Source organism: Leptonotus elevatus, chromosome 7 (genome assembly GCF_054856555.1).
Source record: "Leptonotus elevatus isolate MCC_2025b chromosome 7, RoL_Lele_1.0, whole genome shotgun sequence".
NCBI lineage: Eukaryota > Metazoa > Chordata > Actinopteri > Syngnathiformes > Syngnathidae > Leptonotus > Leptonotus elevatus.
The window spans coordinates 22,860,474-22,875,832 of NC_141245.1; the positions used below are offsets into that span (position 1 = coordinate 22,860,474).

The window sequence follows — 15,359 nt, forward strand, 5'->3', positions numbered from 1 at the left end:
TGGCCAAGGAAGTTGTGTCTGGTAGTATGAGCTGCACTAGTATTGCAGTGGCAAGCTACTATGACAAACACAGACGTGACACGTCATTCTGGAGAGTCTTGTACGTGATGTAACAGTCCCATTTGTGCTGTAGTACCAACCAGTGACGGCTGTGCAAATGCTGTGGAGGGTCATCAAGCAAAGAGGAAGTGAAGACAAAGTAGCCCCAGTGATTGAGATACAACTTTAACTACGTGATGATACAGAAAGTCTTTGATCACTTAAAAGTGTCTAGTGCTGGGGAATATTGATCAATCACAGTTACACAAATATGTAGCGAGGTAAAGCTACAATGAGGAGTACAGTAACGCTTGTCATTCAACCATGTGAAAAATGGAAAAAGGTGCCACTATGCAATTTTGAGTCAACCGTTTTGGGATTTTGATGGCAAGAGGGAAGAAGCTATAGGAATGCCTGCTGGTTTTAGAGTGCCTCGTTTGATAGCACCTACCTGAGGCAAGGAGGTGGTGACCAGGATGTGGAGGGTCCAACAGACTTTTCAATGGATTAAGAAATATTATTTTCAAGGTTCTGAACTGAAGGTTGTTCTGAACTCTGTTTCCATGCCATGTTCTTGAGCCTGTAAATTATCTTAGACTGCTGGTTGCACCCGTGAGATTCATCAACAATAATTTTCTGGAAATCCGTAAGATTTTAAGGCATCAATGAATCCATTATCTTGTCCATCCCTCGTGGAAAGCTGCAGCCCTCAGACAGGCTCTAAGTGTTTGCTGCATGTATAATTGATGCGATTGATTATTTTATGAGGCTTTCAATGTAGGAGATCAAGGGCACTAATTGTCTGGCCAGTGTCAGAGATTAATGAAGATCTGAACTGTTGAGCCTCCAGCAGGAATATGAAAACATCTGTGCAAAAATTTGCCAGTCCGGATTTTTCTTCCTCTTTTTTTTTTTTTTTTTCTATCTTCATTGCGTTGCTCATTATCCTGAGTTGGAAATCTTGGCTCTGTGCGGCGGCAGAATTACTGTCCATCTGCGAGGGCAGAGCGACCATCGACCTCCTCGACATCAAGCCGTTGGACGGAATGCAAAGCATATAAAAGTCTCCACAAAGTCGCTTTTTGAGAGAGGCCAATTAACGTGGAAACTTCACGTTGACTATGAGGTCCTTTCTGTACTCATTATAATGAGAACCAATTCAACAGCTGTCTTGAAAGATAAGTGAAACGGGCCTTGGTGGACCTCGGACCCCTACCAGGACCAAACTATAATTCCAGGTAAATTCCTCACCTTTTATCTTAAATGCTAGCCTTCAACCTTTTAACTCCGGATCCTTACTGATATGAATCAATATGATTATGAAATACTGCAAACGTACCTAATTTTGTGGCCCCCTGAGAACGTACAAAAACGTAGGGTTTCGCTTCACCACAAATGAAGAAAGAAAAGGCCATGATTACTTTTTACAACACTCTGCAGAAAACAATCAAGTCATCAGTGAGGGTGAGCCCGACCTTGCAGGTCCCTCGACCGACACTGGCGGACCCTCGTCGCTGGCCTCTCTTTGATGCTCCCTACTTCCAACGCGTCAAGCCGGACGCCTGTTCACGCGCCGCCATGCGGGTGGCCTGACCTTCCATCGATTTGGCTCCATGACATTCACATTCTCCCGCAAATCGATACCACCAAAGGATTGATGCCATGACAGAATTTTTTTTTATTTTTATGCGAGAAGTTGCGTGCCCTTCTCACGAAAAGTCGATCCCAGAGCTTTCGCGTGTGAAGTGAGCTTTAAATCTCCATCAACCAACAAACCTGAGATACATTTCCTCTCGCAGAAAAAGACTCTATAGGGTATGTGTCCACTCGGGTGTGTGAAATTTTATGTATCTCTTACAGCAGCGGTCTCCAACTACTGGTTCGCAGCCCGGTACTGGCCCGCAGGCCATTTGGTACCGGGCCACACAGAGAGACAAATTTTTGTTTTAAAAATAACTCTTTTAGTACCGTCTAAAGAGCGTTTATGCGTATGGCTGATGGATTATATGATAGCGAATCATATTATTACGGTGTCCAGTTGTGAGCATATCTACTCAAACGACGGAAATGTGTGTGACAGCAGCCAATCAAAGCCAACGTTTTCTTTCTCTACTTTGGTTTGTAAATTGAAGAAGTATAATAAAGTAAAAGTAAGAGAGAGTAACAGTACAGAAAAAAGTAAGAACTTAGAAGTAAACAATGACCGGGCATCAATCATTTGGCGTTATCTTCCTAAGATGAAACTATTTTATATATAAATATAACGTGTGGTAAATGAAGCCGTTGTGTGAGGTATGGCCTTAAAAACGGACAAAATGGCAATCCTGTTGAATCATTCGAACAAGTTCCTCCCAAGTGATGATGTGGAAAGCATGAAAACGTGAGAACAGCTGCCCAATTAGCATTAGCACTTTAGCCGCTACTAGCTAGCCCTGTAGCCACCGGATCAAATCACTGCAAATAGCAGTGAAAACGCCGCATGTAGGAGCATAAATTAGAAATTAGAATGTTTACATTTTAATTTCAAATTTCCAGAGGATAAATTCCACTGAAAAAAATGTAAATATATGAATTTATGAGGTGTTGAACAAATGACTGTATTTTGGCCCAGGAATGTCACAGACGTTGTTTTAAATTGTGAAAACATGACATAATATGTCTCTGTTAAGCATGCAGTCACTTGGTACGTAAGGTTTCTTTTTCAAGGTTGTCTGCACTTATCTTTTCTCCATTTGCAAGTCGTAACCACCCTTGACTCCTATTGGCTGTCTTTGGAGTGCCATCAGTGGCTCCCTGAGAGCTTTTGTGCGCTTGATAAAGGAGCCGGCGGATTTAATGGGAGGCCGGATGAGTGAAAATCATTGCTCCCTTCACTTTAAGGCTTTGCCGTGTAAATGGGCCAACGTGTCTACGATGATGCATGGCTCCCCGTGCCCGGCTGGTAATGGTGTCAGCGGCGTGTTGGCGAGCAGGGCGGGTCGGCCACAAGGGCTGACCAAGAAGGTTGCCTCATCCGACCTTACAGCTTGTAATGTAAGCCGCAGGTGGCGCCGGCGTATCTTAACAGCACCAGTTTCCAATTGGCAGCAGTGCGTCGTTAAAAGAGCCCAGCAGGGAAGGAAAATAAAGGGATGTAATCAATGGTCTTTGCACAGTTTCAAGTATTGCGCTCTTTTTGTTTATTTTATTGCTCGTCTTCGGACAGCTGCATGACTTTATTGCATTCTAAAATATGCTGCAGCGAAAGCTCGGAGGCCGCGGTTCCATAAAGATTTTAAGGCCGCGCTCTGATGCTTGCGGCGAGCCGGGAGCAGCTGACGTTTAACGACTCCGCCACTGCGCAATGCGCAATGCGTTGACGCCTCTTATTTAACTAACGGCGTTGCATCCGTAAACTTCCGATGACATCTGTGGTAAAAGTTTCTTCTTGATTTTTTTTCAGCCCAGTCCTTCAAGGAGTTCTCCAAGCTGCTCAACACGGTGGAAGAGGAGAGACGCCGCTTGGTAAGAATGCACTGAATGACTCACCTGCTAAATCTTTTTTTTTTTTTTTTTAAGAATACTGTGAAACATGCAGAATGTTTAGTTCTGTTCTGTGACTGCTTTTCTCCATCCAGGCACAGAGTGTCTTAAGTTTGTAAAGGGTACAATGAAATCTCAAGACTATAACAGGGTTTCTGTAGTTCATTAACTCATTCCCTTCCAGCCATTTTCACTGAAGCAACCCCTTTCGCTCCCGGCTGTTTTACTGGATTTTGACTGATTTTGCAAGGCCCACAGAATATTGTGTTCTATTGCTACAGAAACATGGAATGTACCAAAATAAACATTTAAGTCTCTTCTTTAATTAGATTAAATTTTGTAGCATTTAGCATTAGAATATAGCTAAGTTTCATCATTCACAAATCTGTTTAAAACACAGGGGAAAAGAGCTTTTTTACAACATAGCCCTGGTTGATCTCTTATAGTCTGCTGCCACCTGCTGGCCGTTTTTGTAATAACTACCATTTCTTCAAGCAGTTGAGAGGCTGCATCAAAGCCTTCTGTATGCTCTAGCACACATGTTTGAGGTTTCTCTACTCCAACACACCTGATTCAATGATCAGTATAATTATCAGGCTCCTGCAGAGCTTGCAGATGAGCTTAAATATGAATCAGCTGTGTTGAACATTGGAAATCTCTAAGACATGCAGGACTCAGGCCCTCGACGACCGGACTTTGACACCACCGCTCTAGTATATAAAAAAAAAAACTATTTGTCTTTGGGACACTTTTTTTATTTATACGTTTTTGGGAGCAAATGAGTTTAAAAAGCATTAAAAGCCATTACAAGTATTTTGTGAAAATTAAGGCCTTGAATGACATTGAAACACATTCAAATGTTGCCAGAAGCACTCAATTTATATATATATTTGTGGAGACTGGGGACAAGTTGTAATTTACAATGAACAAAATAGGCAGGAGTCCACAAGTTCCTTCCTTTTCTAATTAATTTGCTCTTAATTTGAAAAGAAAAATTAACTGTTCGTGTCACCAATGCCCAACATAAAATGCAAATGCCACCTAGTGGCAAAAAACCCATCTCAAGACAAATCTGACTCCTTTTAACTGTCAGTCAAAACTAGCAACTGCTAACCCTCAACATCAGCCACTCGGACGCGTTTGTTTTTGAATTGTCACTCGGCTGCTTCACTTGGAATGATGTTTACTTCTGAGCCTCAGGAATCAGCTGCGTTCCCTACCAATCTTCTTTTGTTCTTTTTGTGATTGTTTTGGGGAATTGTCGTAGGGCCACTGAGAGGCTCAATGTGAACTTGAAAACATTTGAGAACAGTTAATGATAACCCTTTGTTGCATCAGCTTTGTGTTTATCAGCCACCAACTGGGAAAACAATAACAACCAGCCGTGATCAAGATGACTATTTCATCTCACGAATGATAATTTAGTCATTTGTGGGAAGGATGTGGACTGAAATAGTGGAAAACAACATAATGTAGCATTTGTGTTTACGGCGACTTCAATTTGTTCAAAGAAGCCTTTCTGCCTACCAATGAAAAACAAAAACTGTTGTTTTTTAAATTTGAAAACATATTCGACTCTATTTTACTTTATAAAAAAAACATTTAGCAATGACATAATTATGTATAAAAAAATAGACAGGTTTTGCCATATTTTTCTCTTCATTTCCATGTACATTGTGCTGCTCTTTCTAGCTTGCGCACCATGGCCACACGGGGGCAGTATAATACAGATATACATAGAGACAGTGAAGACTCCTCAGTAAGCTGCAGTAATAGTTTGTCATTTTTCACAGATAAAAAGATATATATGCCTACGAATTTTCTTACTTTGTCTGTGTCCATGTGCTAACAATTCAAAGCAAAAAAAATCATACGAATGACAGCTTGTATTGTAAAAATTACTGAATCGTCATATCTCTTTACTTTTGCCACCTCCATATATTACTGCGCTCACATCAGCTCTGACGTCTTTATACCTGCGGGAGAAAAAAATGGCATCAATGTCTGTGTTCAAAGGTCAAGGGACAAGCCCGCGACGAGGGTGGATGTCTGCAGACGATGCAGGCGTTTGCGTTAAAGGCCAAGGTCATGTCTTCCTCCAATAAAAAAAAAAAAAAACAGTTCCTCCAGTAAAATTGTCTTTTTTACTTTCACAATCTACCACCTGACTGCAAGTCCATAAACAATTTGACGTACGTACATTGTCGTCGTGTTTTACCATGTAGTATATAGAGTGGTCAAAATCAAACCTGCTCACGCTATAAAAAGAATGTGAAAATTCATTTGAGGTCTTAGCGGGGATTTTTTTTTTCCCCCGGTCTGATGCTGAAAGTGCAGCTAAATGTTTACGACAGCGTTGCCCTTTCGAGATATGGGTCACCTGTGTGCTAGCTTAAGATGAGGCAGAGCGTCCATGTGTCTTTTACGTAATGTAGTGAATTTACCCACCTTTTTTGCAGATTATTATTTGCACATTCGCCTGTTTTTTTCCCCCCTGTGGTACTCGCCTATTTGCAGATTTGTGTGCGCTCTCTGTAACACCCTAAGATGGCACAATGTTGTGCCAGAGTCCTGTCTAATAGGAAAGTAGCCATTTTGGAATTTTATTATTTATTTATTTTTGCATATTTGTGTGCTCTTTCTGTAATACTCTAAGAAGGTGTGCCAAAGCCCTGTGTAATAGTAAAGTAGTAATATTTCAATTATTAATTATTGGTGTTATTTTATTTTATTTATAATAACGCTCTAAGATGGAACAAGATCGTGCCAAAGTCCTGGTTAATAGGAAAGTAGGATTATTATTATTATTATTATTATTTAAAAAAAAAAAATTTCAATCTTGTGCCAAAGTCCTGTGTAATAGGAAAGTAGTAATTTTTTTAATTATTTTTATTTTTATTTTATTTATTTATTTGTTTATTTATTATTTATTTATTTATTTTTATTAGCATATTTGTGTGCTCTTTCTGTAACGCTCTAAGATGGAACAAGATAGTGCCAAAGTCTTGGCTAATAGGAAAGAAGAAATTAGTAGTATTGATTTTTTGTTGTTGACATTTTGACATTTTCGACGATTTCTGTATGCCCGAAAGTAATTTTCCTCTAGACGTAACCCACATGAGACTTGCATCCTTCCAGATAATCTTCAACTGCAGCCATTCCATCATTGATTTGAACAGGTGACAGAATAAGCCTTGGTGGAGGTCTGTGCTCTCTGCTTGTTGATGTTGTTCTGGACGCTTACCACCCCATCCCGCGTGGCTCCGATTCGACTCCGGCATCGGGTGATGACGGCGGCCTCCCAGCGACCGCTCGGTCGCTGTCGAGGGTGATCAGCACCGCACACTCCAACTTACATGGCAGTTACATCGGCCATCTCGGCGCGCATAATGAGGCGAGGATGGGAAGTTCCAAAGAGACAGCTGAAAAAGAATACATATTCATGCAGGTGTTTTGCCGGCATTCCATTTTGTATGGAGATGACAAAGACGTGCACTGTGGCGGATAACAGAAATTGAACAGTGGAGCAAGAGATGGCAGGGAAACTTAATAAGGCGCACTTCTGCATTTGATAAGACGGGAATGACAATTGCGCGCGCGCACACACACACACACACACACACACACACACACACACACACACACACACACACACACACACACACTATCTCCTTCACCTCAGCAGACCTTCATCCACTCTCAATGTGGAGTGATTTTACATCGACAAAGCAGCCTCTAAAGTCAATAATAGAATAGTATAAAGCAGGGTTCTCAAACTTTTTGTGACCAGGGCCCCCCTCTAGAAGATACTTTAGGAGGACTCACTCATAATCCAATTACGTCAGCCATTTTAGAACATTTTGATTGATCTTTGAAGACCCACAGGATAATTTTTTCTTTTTTTTAACAGAAATTTTTTTCTTTTTTCTGAAGATTCACTTTCTCAGGATAACATTTTGCAATCCCCAAAACGTATAAAAACGTTTTATTTTAAATATTACCATGCTCCGAAAGACGTATTTATACGGTTCTTTATTGGGGGGGGCGGGGGTAGGGGGGTTCATGCTAGAGCATACAGAAGGCTTTGATGCAGCCTCTGAACTGAAGTGGGATGCTTGAAGAATGGTAGTTATTACAAAAGCGGCCAGTGGGTGGCAGCAGAGTATGAGAGATCAACCAGGGCCATGTTGCAAAGAGCGGTTTTCCCCACTGTTTTATACAGATTTGTGAATAATGATGAAACTTAGCTATATTCTAATGCTAATTGCTGCAATACGGAATCAGATAGAAACACCCTTTTTTTTTTCCTGATGAAAGAAGAGACTCTAATCTTTCTTTTGGTAGGTTCCATGAGTCTTACACACGCCTTACACATCATTTTTTAACATTTGGAATGGTCACAATAGTGTAAATAAAAGTTAACTAATGAAAAATCTGAAGATACTCCAGCTTGACTGATTATTTTGACAGTGAACATACTGTATAGTAGTTGAATTATTTATCTGCGCATTGTGATTGACCGCCAACCAGTCCAGGGTGGAACCCGCCTTCGGCCCAAAGTCAGCAGGGATTGGCTCCAGCTCTCCCGCGACCCTGGTCAGGCTCGGCAAAATCGAAATCGGACGGATGGATGCTCTGAAATCCCCAAACCCGCCTCTCAGTTTACTGCCCATCACCCTGCCACCTTGGTGCGAATCGAGCCGTCGTAAATAATTTAAGATGCTTTTTTATTTTATTTATTTATTTTGTGGGGCAGTGTGTGTCTGGGCCACATAAATATAGGGCTGGCATTGAAAATGCGCGCTATTTAACTGATCCTATTCCAGCCCGAGTGATTTAAGCGTCCGTTAGGCGAGAGGTCAGAGACTCTTATGAACGAGTTGTAAATTCCAAACAAGACCAATGTGCTTTTATGGAATTCACCATTAGATTAGCAACTCGCTGCCAATAAAGTGCCGCCTCAGTGAAATGTAATGTGCACTGTTGGTTGCATGGCAAATTCAAAACAAACAAGTGAACTTGGACTGATGCAAACATTTATTCCCGATTCAAACGCAGACTGGCCAGCCGTCATATTTCATTTAAAATGGACTCCAACTTAATTTGAGCTTCTCTAAACGTATGCAAGTACGCACCAAATTGTGATTTTTCTTGTTGTTGTTACACCCCTACATGTTATAGAAATAATAATGAGTGAATGTCTCTGCCAGATGTTTCCTTGTTGGATTTCTTTTCATTTTAATAATGCAACATGTTGTTGGATCCAGTGAGATATTTGAAGGTCGAAGACGAGCAGAACCAGAAATGAAATTCAGGTTGGCCCTACCCCTTCCACTCCCCTTTCACATCTGGACTCAATAAGTGGCCTAAAAATAGCAAGAAAGACTTGATAAGGTTCCTTGCTGAGAGAAACCTACCGTAGTTTTTTTTTTTTTTAAACACCCATTTTTTTCTTTTTCACCCTTAAGCATTTGGGATTGACTTGTTCCACAAGTCCAATTTGCTCAGGCTGTGTCAGGCATGACACCGTGTATTGTCTACCGCCACCGAAGGCCAAGGTTAAAATCACGCCGTGATTGGCTCTTCAAATCCGCTACTTTTCTGATTTAATTTCACCTCCTGGTAAACTTTCTTAATGGCAGAACAAAAAGGGGAAGTGTTTAATTAAAAATCACTGTAAAGCCACTCAATGGTGCTAAGCTACTAAGTAACAATTACGCAAGGATATGTAAAGCCAGCTAGTAAACCGAGTGATACCTAATGTAGAGCAAGTTAAAACATAAAGTGAATCCCAACGTATTCATGGTTCGGTATTCACAAATTTGCAAATCCCGGCTTGGCCCCGGATAGCAGGGGTTCACTGTAGCGGGAAGCTAGCTGAGCCAACACAAATGCTGTAAAGCCACCCAGCAACCTTTTTGTAAGCATTGTTTAACACACTGTAAAGTCCGTTTGATACAGTAAAATGAGATAATAAACATGTCATGAAGTTAGATGAGATAAAGTATGTAGGTCTAATTTAGGCTAGATAATGCAGTTTATGTAAATGCAGCAGCTAACAATCCAGAGCTACCTAGCTATAGCATATGGTATAAAGTGAAAGAATATGAATGGTGTATGTTTCAAGCTTGCTATTTTTATGTTTTACTTTTGTACAACCAGTTTTTTTCCCTTATAAATTTATGAAAATGTCCGGTTATCATTGTTTTTCATTCGGCCAATTAGCATGTGTTGAATTTGGCTCTTGGGAGGCGGTGTGTACTGTGTTGTTATTTTTTTTTAAACAACTTTATTTAACAAATGCAACTTACAATAACAAAAACAATCAAATGTTTTACGCAAAAAATGCTGAAATGGGATGGAATATTAATAACATCCCATTTATTCAATGTAATGTGTCAAGTAAGAGAGTTATGCTTTTTGTTTTATATTCTACCAATACAAAGGAGGCGAACGTTAAATAGTTTTAATGTATGATATCTTTGCCTAAATTTTGAGTATCATTTCAGTATCCCAAGGCTAATACTGTGGCTAATACAGACACCGTAAAGCTAGCTAATTGGGCAACGGCAAATATAACATGGCGTAAAGCTACAGAATATACATTTACAAACCAAACATTTAATTGTATGATGTTATTTCCATCTGGATGTGTAAATCAGCCACAAGAGACAAAAATGAAGACATTTCAGTACACAAAGATGCATCGTGTTAATGCAGATTAAAAAGTTATTATTTCTTCTACTGTACATAAGCCTTCCGTTTGTCCCTCCAATGTGATAAAGCTCTGCTCAATAAGAGTTTGTTTTCACCCCCAAAAAGACACTAGGAAACAATGTCTTCCAAATGCTGCAACACAAATCATTTAAGACCGCTCGAGGGGGGAAGCAGTCGAAACTATTCGTTTTCTTTGCTTCCCGTATAAACTTTAGGAAGTCGATACGGCTGCACGCATTAGAAAGTATCCACTCTTGTTCTTTTATATTTATTGGGGCTTATGTTGTACAAATGTGTTATGCTCTCACTCACTAATAAGTGCCAGGTTTTAATTCACATTGTAATTCACGTCTTCTCCTGCTGCTTTTTAAAATGAACAACAAAAGCCTCCGGATCCCTTAAGTGCTGTTTGGCTGTGCAGCCTCCTATTTATTTCCCACGTTGACACTTTTCTTTAGGTTTACATTTCCTTCAACGGCCTTTAAACACATTTTAAAATCGACCGTAACCATTCTACGCCCCGGACAGAGACGACGCTCTGCAAAGTTTGAACTCTTTGTGCGGCAGAGTTAAACGTTTTGTGTGCGTAGTGACGTGGCCCAGTGGGCACCCTGTGTGTGTGCTGGGCCGTGAACGCAGGAATGTTTCCAATGACCCTGAAACAACAGTGCCAAATAAAGGCGGCCGTTGTTCTCGGCAGACTCGGGCACCGAGTGTGTTTGATGAACGTTGGAAAACTATTTGGAGCAGATGATAAAACCTTGCCGGACAATGAGCCTCTGCAAATTTGAGCCCAGATGAGAATATCAGCCCTAACCCCAATCATGCAAAGAATATGTCAGATATTCAACTTAACCACAAAGTTCCAACACGAATGCATGGTATGGCTTGCATGAATACGGTACGGTGTCGGAAAAACTATTGACCTACTCTTTGACTGGTCATTGCTCATAGATTTCGTTTTGATATGGATTGACGTAGACCAAGCTTGTATTTTAATCCACTCATTTTCTTTGCTGAAACTAGACAAAGTGCGATTCCTGCAGAAATTTTGTGGGAATGCTGAAAAGCTGAACGCTAAGATTTGAACGCATGTGCTTATGAAGTAAATTGAAGGAAACTTGAATTGCAATCTGCCTAAAGTGAGATTTATTCATTTCAGAGAAATTATAATCCATTTCCTGATCTGATAGTCAGTTGGTATCGAACCATTGAATGTACTAAAATGTGGTCCAAGCAGGGTGTTTTATTATTTATTTATTTTGAAAAGTGTCATCTGATGCTGAAAATTTTCAATATCTGTCCCATTGAAAATGAATGGGGAAAAGTTGATATTTTACGTACCAATACTCTAAGTAATGTGGAATATATACCCCAGGAGGCGTGAATTTTTTAAGCAAGTTCAAATTTGAACGGTGTTAATCGGAAGTGTTATCTGAGCGTTGTTACACTCATAATGGAGTGGTACTCGGCTGACACTATTTGATCATTTTGAAGTTTTACTTTAAGTGATGTACAATCAAATGAATGTTTTTTAAGGTCAGGCTAATCACCAATTGAGTCTCATCATCATCTAAGCTAGCATGAGCACTGTAAACAAGCTAACGTTAGCCACAGCTGTTGGTAGCATGACTTACTCATAATGGAGTGGTACTTGACTGACACTATTTTATCATTTTGAAGTTTTTTTTAATGTGATGTACAATCAAATAAATGTTTTTTAAGGTCAGGCTAATCACCAATTGAGTCTCATCATCATCTAGGCTAGCATGAGCACTGTAAACAAGCTAACGTTAGCCACAGCTGTTGGTAGCATGACTTACTCATAATGGAGTGGTACTTGACTGACACTATTTTATCATTTTGAAGTTTTTTTTTATGTGATGTACAATCAAATAAATGTTTTTTAAGGTCAGGCTAATCACCAATTGAGTCTCATCATCATCTAAGATAGCATTAGCACTGTAAACAAGCTAACGTTAGCCACAGCTGTTGGTAGCATGACTTACTCATAATGGAGTGGTACTTGACTGACACTATTTTATCATTTTGAAGTTTTACTTTTTGGGATTTACAATCACATGTTTTTTTTAGGTGCTATAAGGTTTAAGGTTTTAAGGTTCTGTTCTGCCATATTTTCAGCAAAACTCAAGGTGTCGGGGTGCGGGAGAACGGTGCGTATTTGTTTTAAGTTGGGGACATGGCACAGGCTTTGTTTAAATTTTTAAAGTTTTTTTTGTGGATTTAAGAGAGGATTATGTTGCTGGGGTTGCGTACCGGCAATTATTTCGGGATGTTGGAGTGGTTGCATTTCTTAAGCAGTTTTGGATTCTGCCTTACACACATCAGTGATACTATAAAAGTGACAATATTGTCATATTAAGGCCATAAAAACAACTCTCTTTGGCATTTGCACCGTCAGCAACAAGCAGACCACAGTGAGGGAACGCTAAGCTATATTTACCACATTGTAGCTGGCAAAAAGAACAAGGCATCCTGTTCATGTTTTGCACTGGGGGCTGAAACCCTTCTTTTTTTTCTTTTTTTTTGTTCTGCAGCCCGTCGATGTACATTTCCAATGACAGCACTGGCGCGCGCAGCCCTTCATGTCGGTGTAGCTAGCACACAGCGAGGAATCCATCGCTTCAGTTTGGCACATCAAACAGCTGCAGGGAAGTCCTGTGCATCGGCCCCCAAACTCTCCATTCAAGCGGCATCGCTATCAAAGAATCGCGCGGTATGGGGAAAAGCCCCCGGGAAGCCACAAAGCAGCTTCATATCAGGTGCTTTGTGCGCTTGTTTAACGGCTTACTTGCCAATGCAACGCGAGGCAAGCATGTCACGTCCGCTGTCCGCGTGTTGTATTGCAACAACATCGTTTTTTTTGTTTTCGTTATGCTTCTTCTCGACTCGCTCATGAAGTATTCATACCGAGGGGGGAGGTGGTGCTTCACATATAAAGAGAAATAGCACAGCTTGACCTTTCCGACTCGGATAGTTGCTCATGTGCGAGGGGAAATATAAGGTGCTAAAAAATAATTGCATCAAATTAAACCGCATCAAATACAGTTGCGGTTACAAACTGCGGAGGGCTAAGCTCGTTGTCGTTTTTCACTTGCCATGAAATAAAAACCCGTTACAAATATTGAGGTTGCTCTTAGCGAGGGATAGCAACGGAACCCTGCCACAAATAGCAACAACAAAAAAGCGAATTAATTGATTCAAAACACTAGTCTTATTTCCCCCCAAAAAAAATTTAACTTTAGGTTGAAAGCATCACTTTGATATTTGAACTACAAAGAGCGTTATAATTTGCGCCTATGAGCCCTTGGGCACACACACTGCAACTATTAACAGATTAATTCAAAATGGTGGAGAGCAGTGACCCTACTAGCATAGATTAAGCACTTTGTCACAATATTTGACTTTGTTTTTTTGTTTTTTTTTGTATAGTATAGTACTGTAGAGTGAGGTTTTATACAGCTTTTTTCTTATATCGCCAACCTCCCATTTGGAGATTGTTACTAGGGGTGGGAAACTTTGAATGTCTCACGATTCCATTCCATTCCGATTTTTGGGTCTGCGATTCGATTCAGAATAGATTTTTGATTCAAAATGATTTGATTGACAATGATTTCTCCTTCAATTTATAGATGTGCAAAGAATCGTCATGATCTACTCCAGTCTGACTCGCTAATGCTAATTAGCGCGCTACTCGCGGCACTTTTATCACTCAAAAGAACGGCTTGTCATACAAGACATTTCAGGAATGTATACCGAGGGGTATCTTAACATTACTTACCGGCGTATGCTCTTCCTACGCTGCAAAAACACAACTTTTAGTGGAATAACTTGACCGTGACTTTTTCTTTCTACCCTCGAACGTGGCTACAACTTAACAGTGTATCAGAATGTGCGGAACCACACTGCCCCTAAGTGGCCAAATCGGGTACAACATGAACAGCGCACCCAATAAAGGCACACACAAACAAGGGCAAGACAATAAAATAATTTAAATAAAATCGATTTTGAATCGTACTAAATGAGAATCGTTTTTTTTTCCCACACCCCTAATTGTTACATTGCTCGTGTCGTGCTAGGTATTAGACAAGTGTGAATGAATCAGTTAATGGAGATAATGAGGAACTGCACGTAAAAAAGATTTTCAACTCCAGCCATGCAGTTAGTCAGCATCGCTCACGGTGTATTTCTTAATTGCATATTGGTAAATAAATTACTGTGCCATCACAAGTCTTGATTTTGTTGTTTTATAGTTGAGGTGTCATTTATGTCTGAGACGTTTGCTTCATTGCACAAAAGCTTGTTTTTCGCCCGTTTTTGGTCAGGGAATTGTTTTTGATGAAACTAATCCAAGATCCACTTCTGATTACAATAGAATGGAAAATGCATGAAGGTCATACTGTTGCCTCGTGTCCAGACCTCAACCCAACCAAACAACTAAAGATTTTTTCTTTGCCGTTGATGTAGTTTAATGACGGAATCACTTTTCGACTAACTTTGGGGCGGCCTTGCTTGAGGTGCCATTCGTGCGCCAGATAAATATTTAGCCGCACAATCAGATTGTTCCCTTCCCTCGTTTGCAACGCCGAAACCAATCTGCACGCTGCTTTTTTAATAAAGGTCATTTGACACCCTCGGCATGAAATGGAGGATTTTATTCGATCATAATGGCGAGGGTGGAATGTTTATTAGGCGTTCATTTGGCGGGCGCGCGTGCTTAGGACTACTTTAACGAGCCAGGCTAATTTCTTCGGGGCGCTGCGTCTGTCGTTGTGATTATAGGTGCGAGCGGTACCTATATTTTTTTAATGCCGTGCTTCCGGCGATCATTAGCGGGAATGTGGCTCAGGATGAAGAGACGTGGAAACGCTTTTGCGATTTGGCCGACGACGACATTAACATGCGGCTTGACGCGCTGACGTCGTCTTATTGAGATTAATAAATGCCAACTTGCCAACAAATGACGCCTCCCCCCTAAAAAAGGTTCATATGAATAATATCAAGCAAATGAGGATCTCTAAACACTTAAATGTTGTTTCAAATTCATCCTGCGTTTCCCT

At 40.5% G+C, this 15,359-nt stretch overlaps 1 protein-coding gene across 3 annotated transcripts in view; it reads left to right on the top strand.

Moving 5' to 3' along the window:
- The window catches only part of arhgap42b (Rho GTPase activating protein 42b), an 85,640-nt gene that overhangs the window by 21,982 nt on the left and 48,299 nt on the right, over nucleotides 1–15,359 (top strand). For all 3 annotated transcript variants that reach the window (XM_086080900.1, XM_086080899.1, XM_086080901.1), the window contains exon 4: nucleotides 3,482–3,543. In XM_086080900.1, coding sequence (XP_085937026.1) covers nucleotides 3,482–3,543 — 62 coding nt within the window. The remainder of the gene's footprint in view (nucleotides 1–3,481; nucleotides 3,544–15,359) is intronic.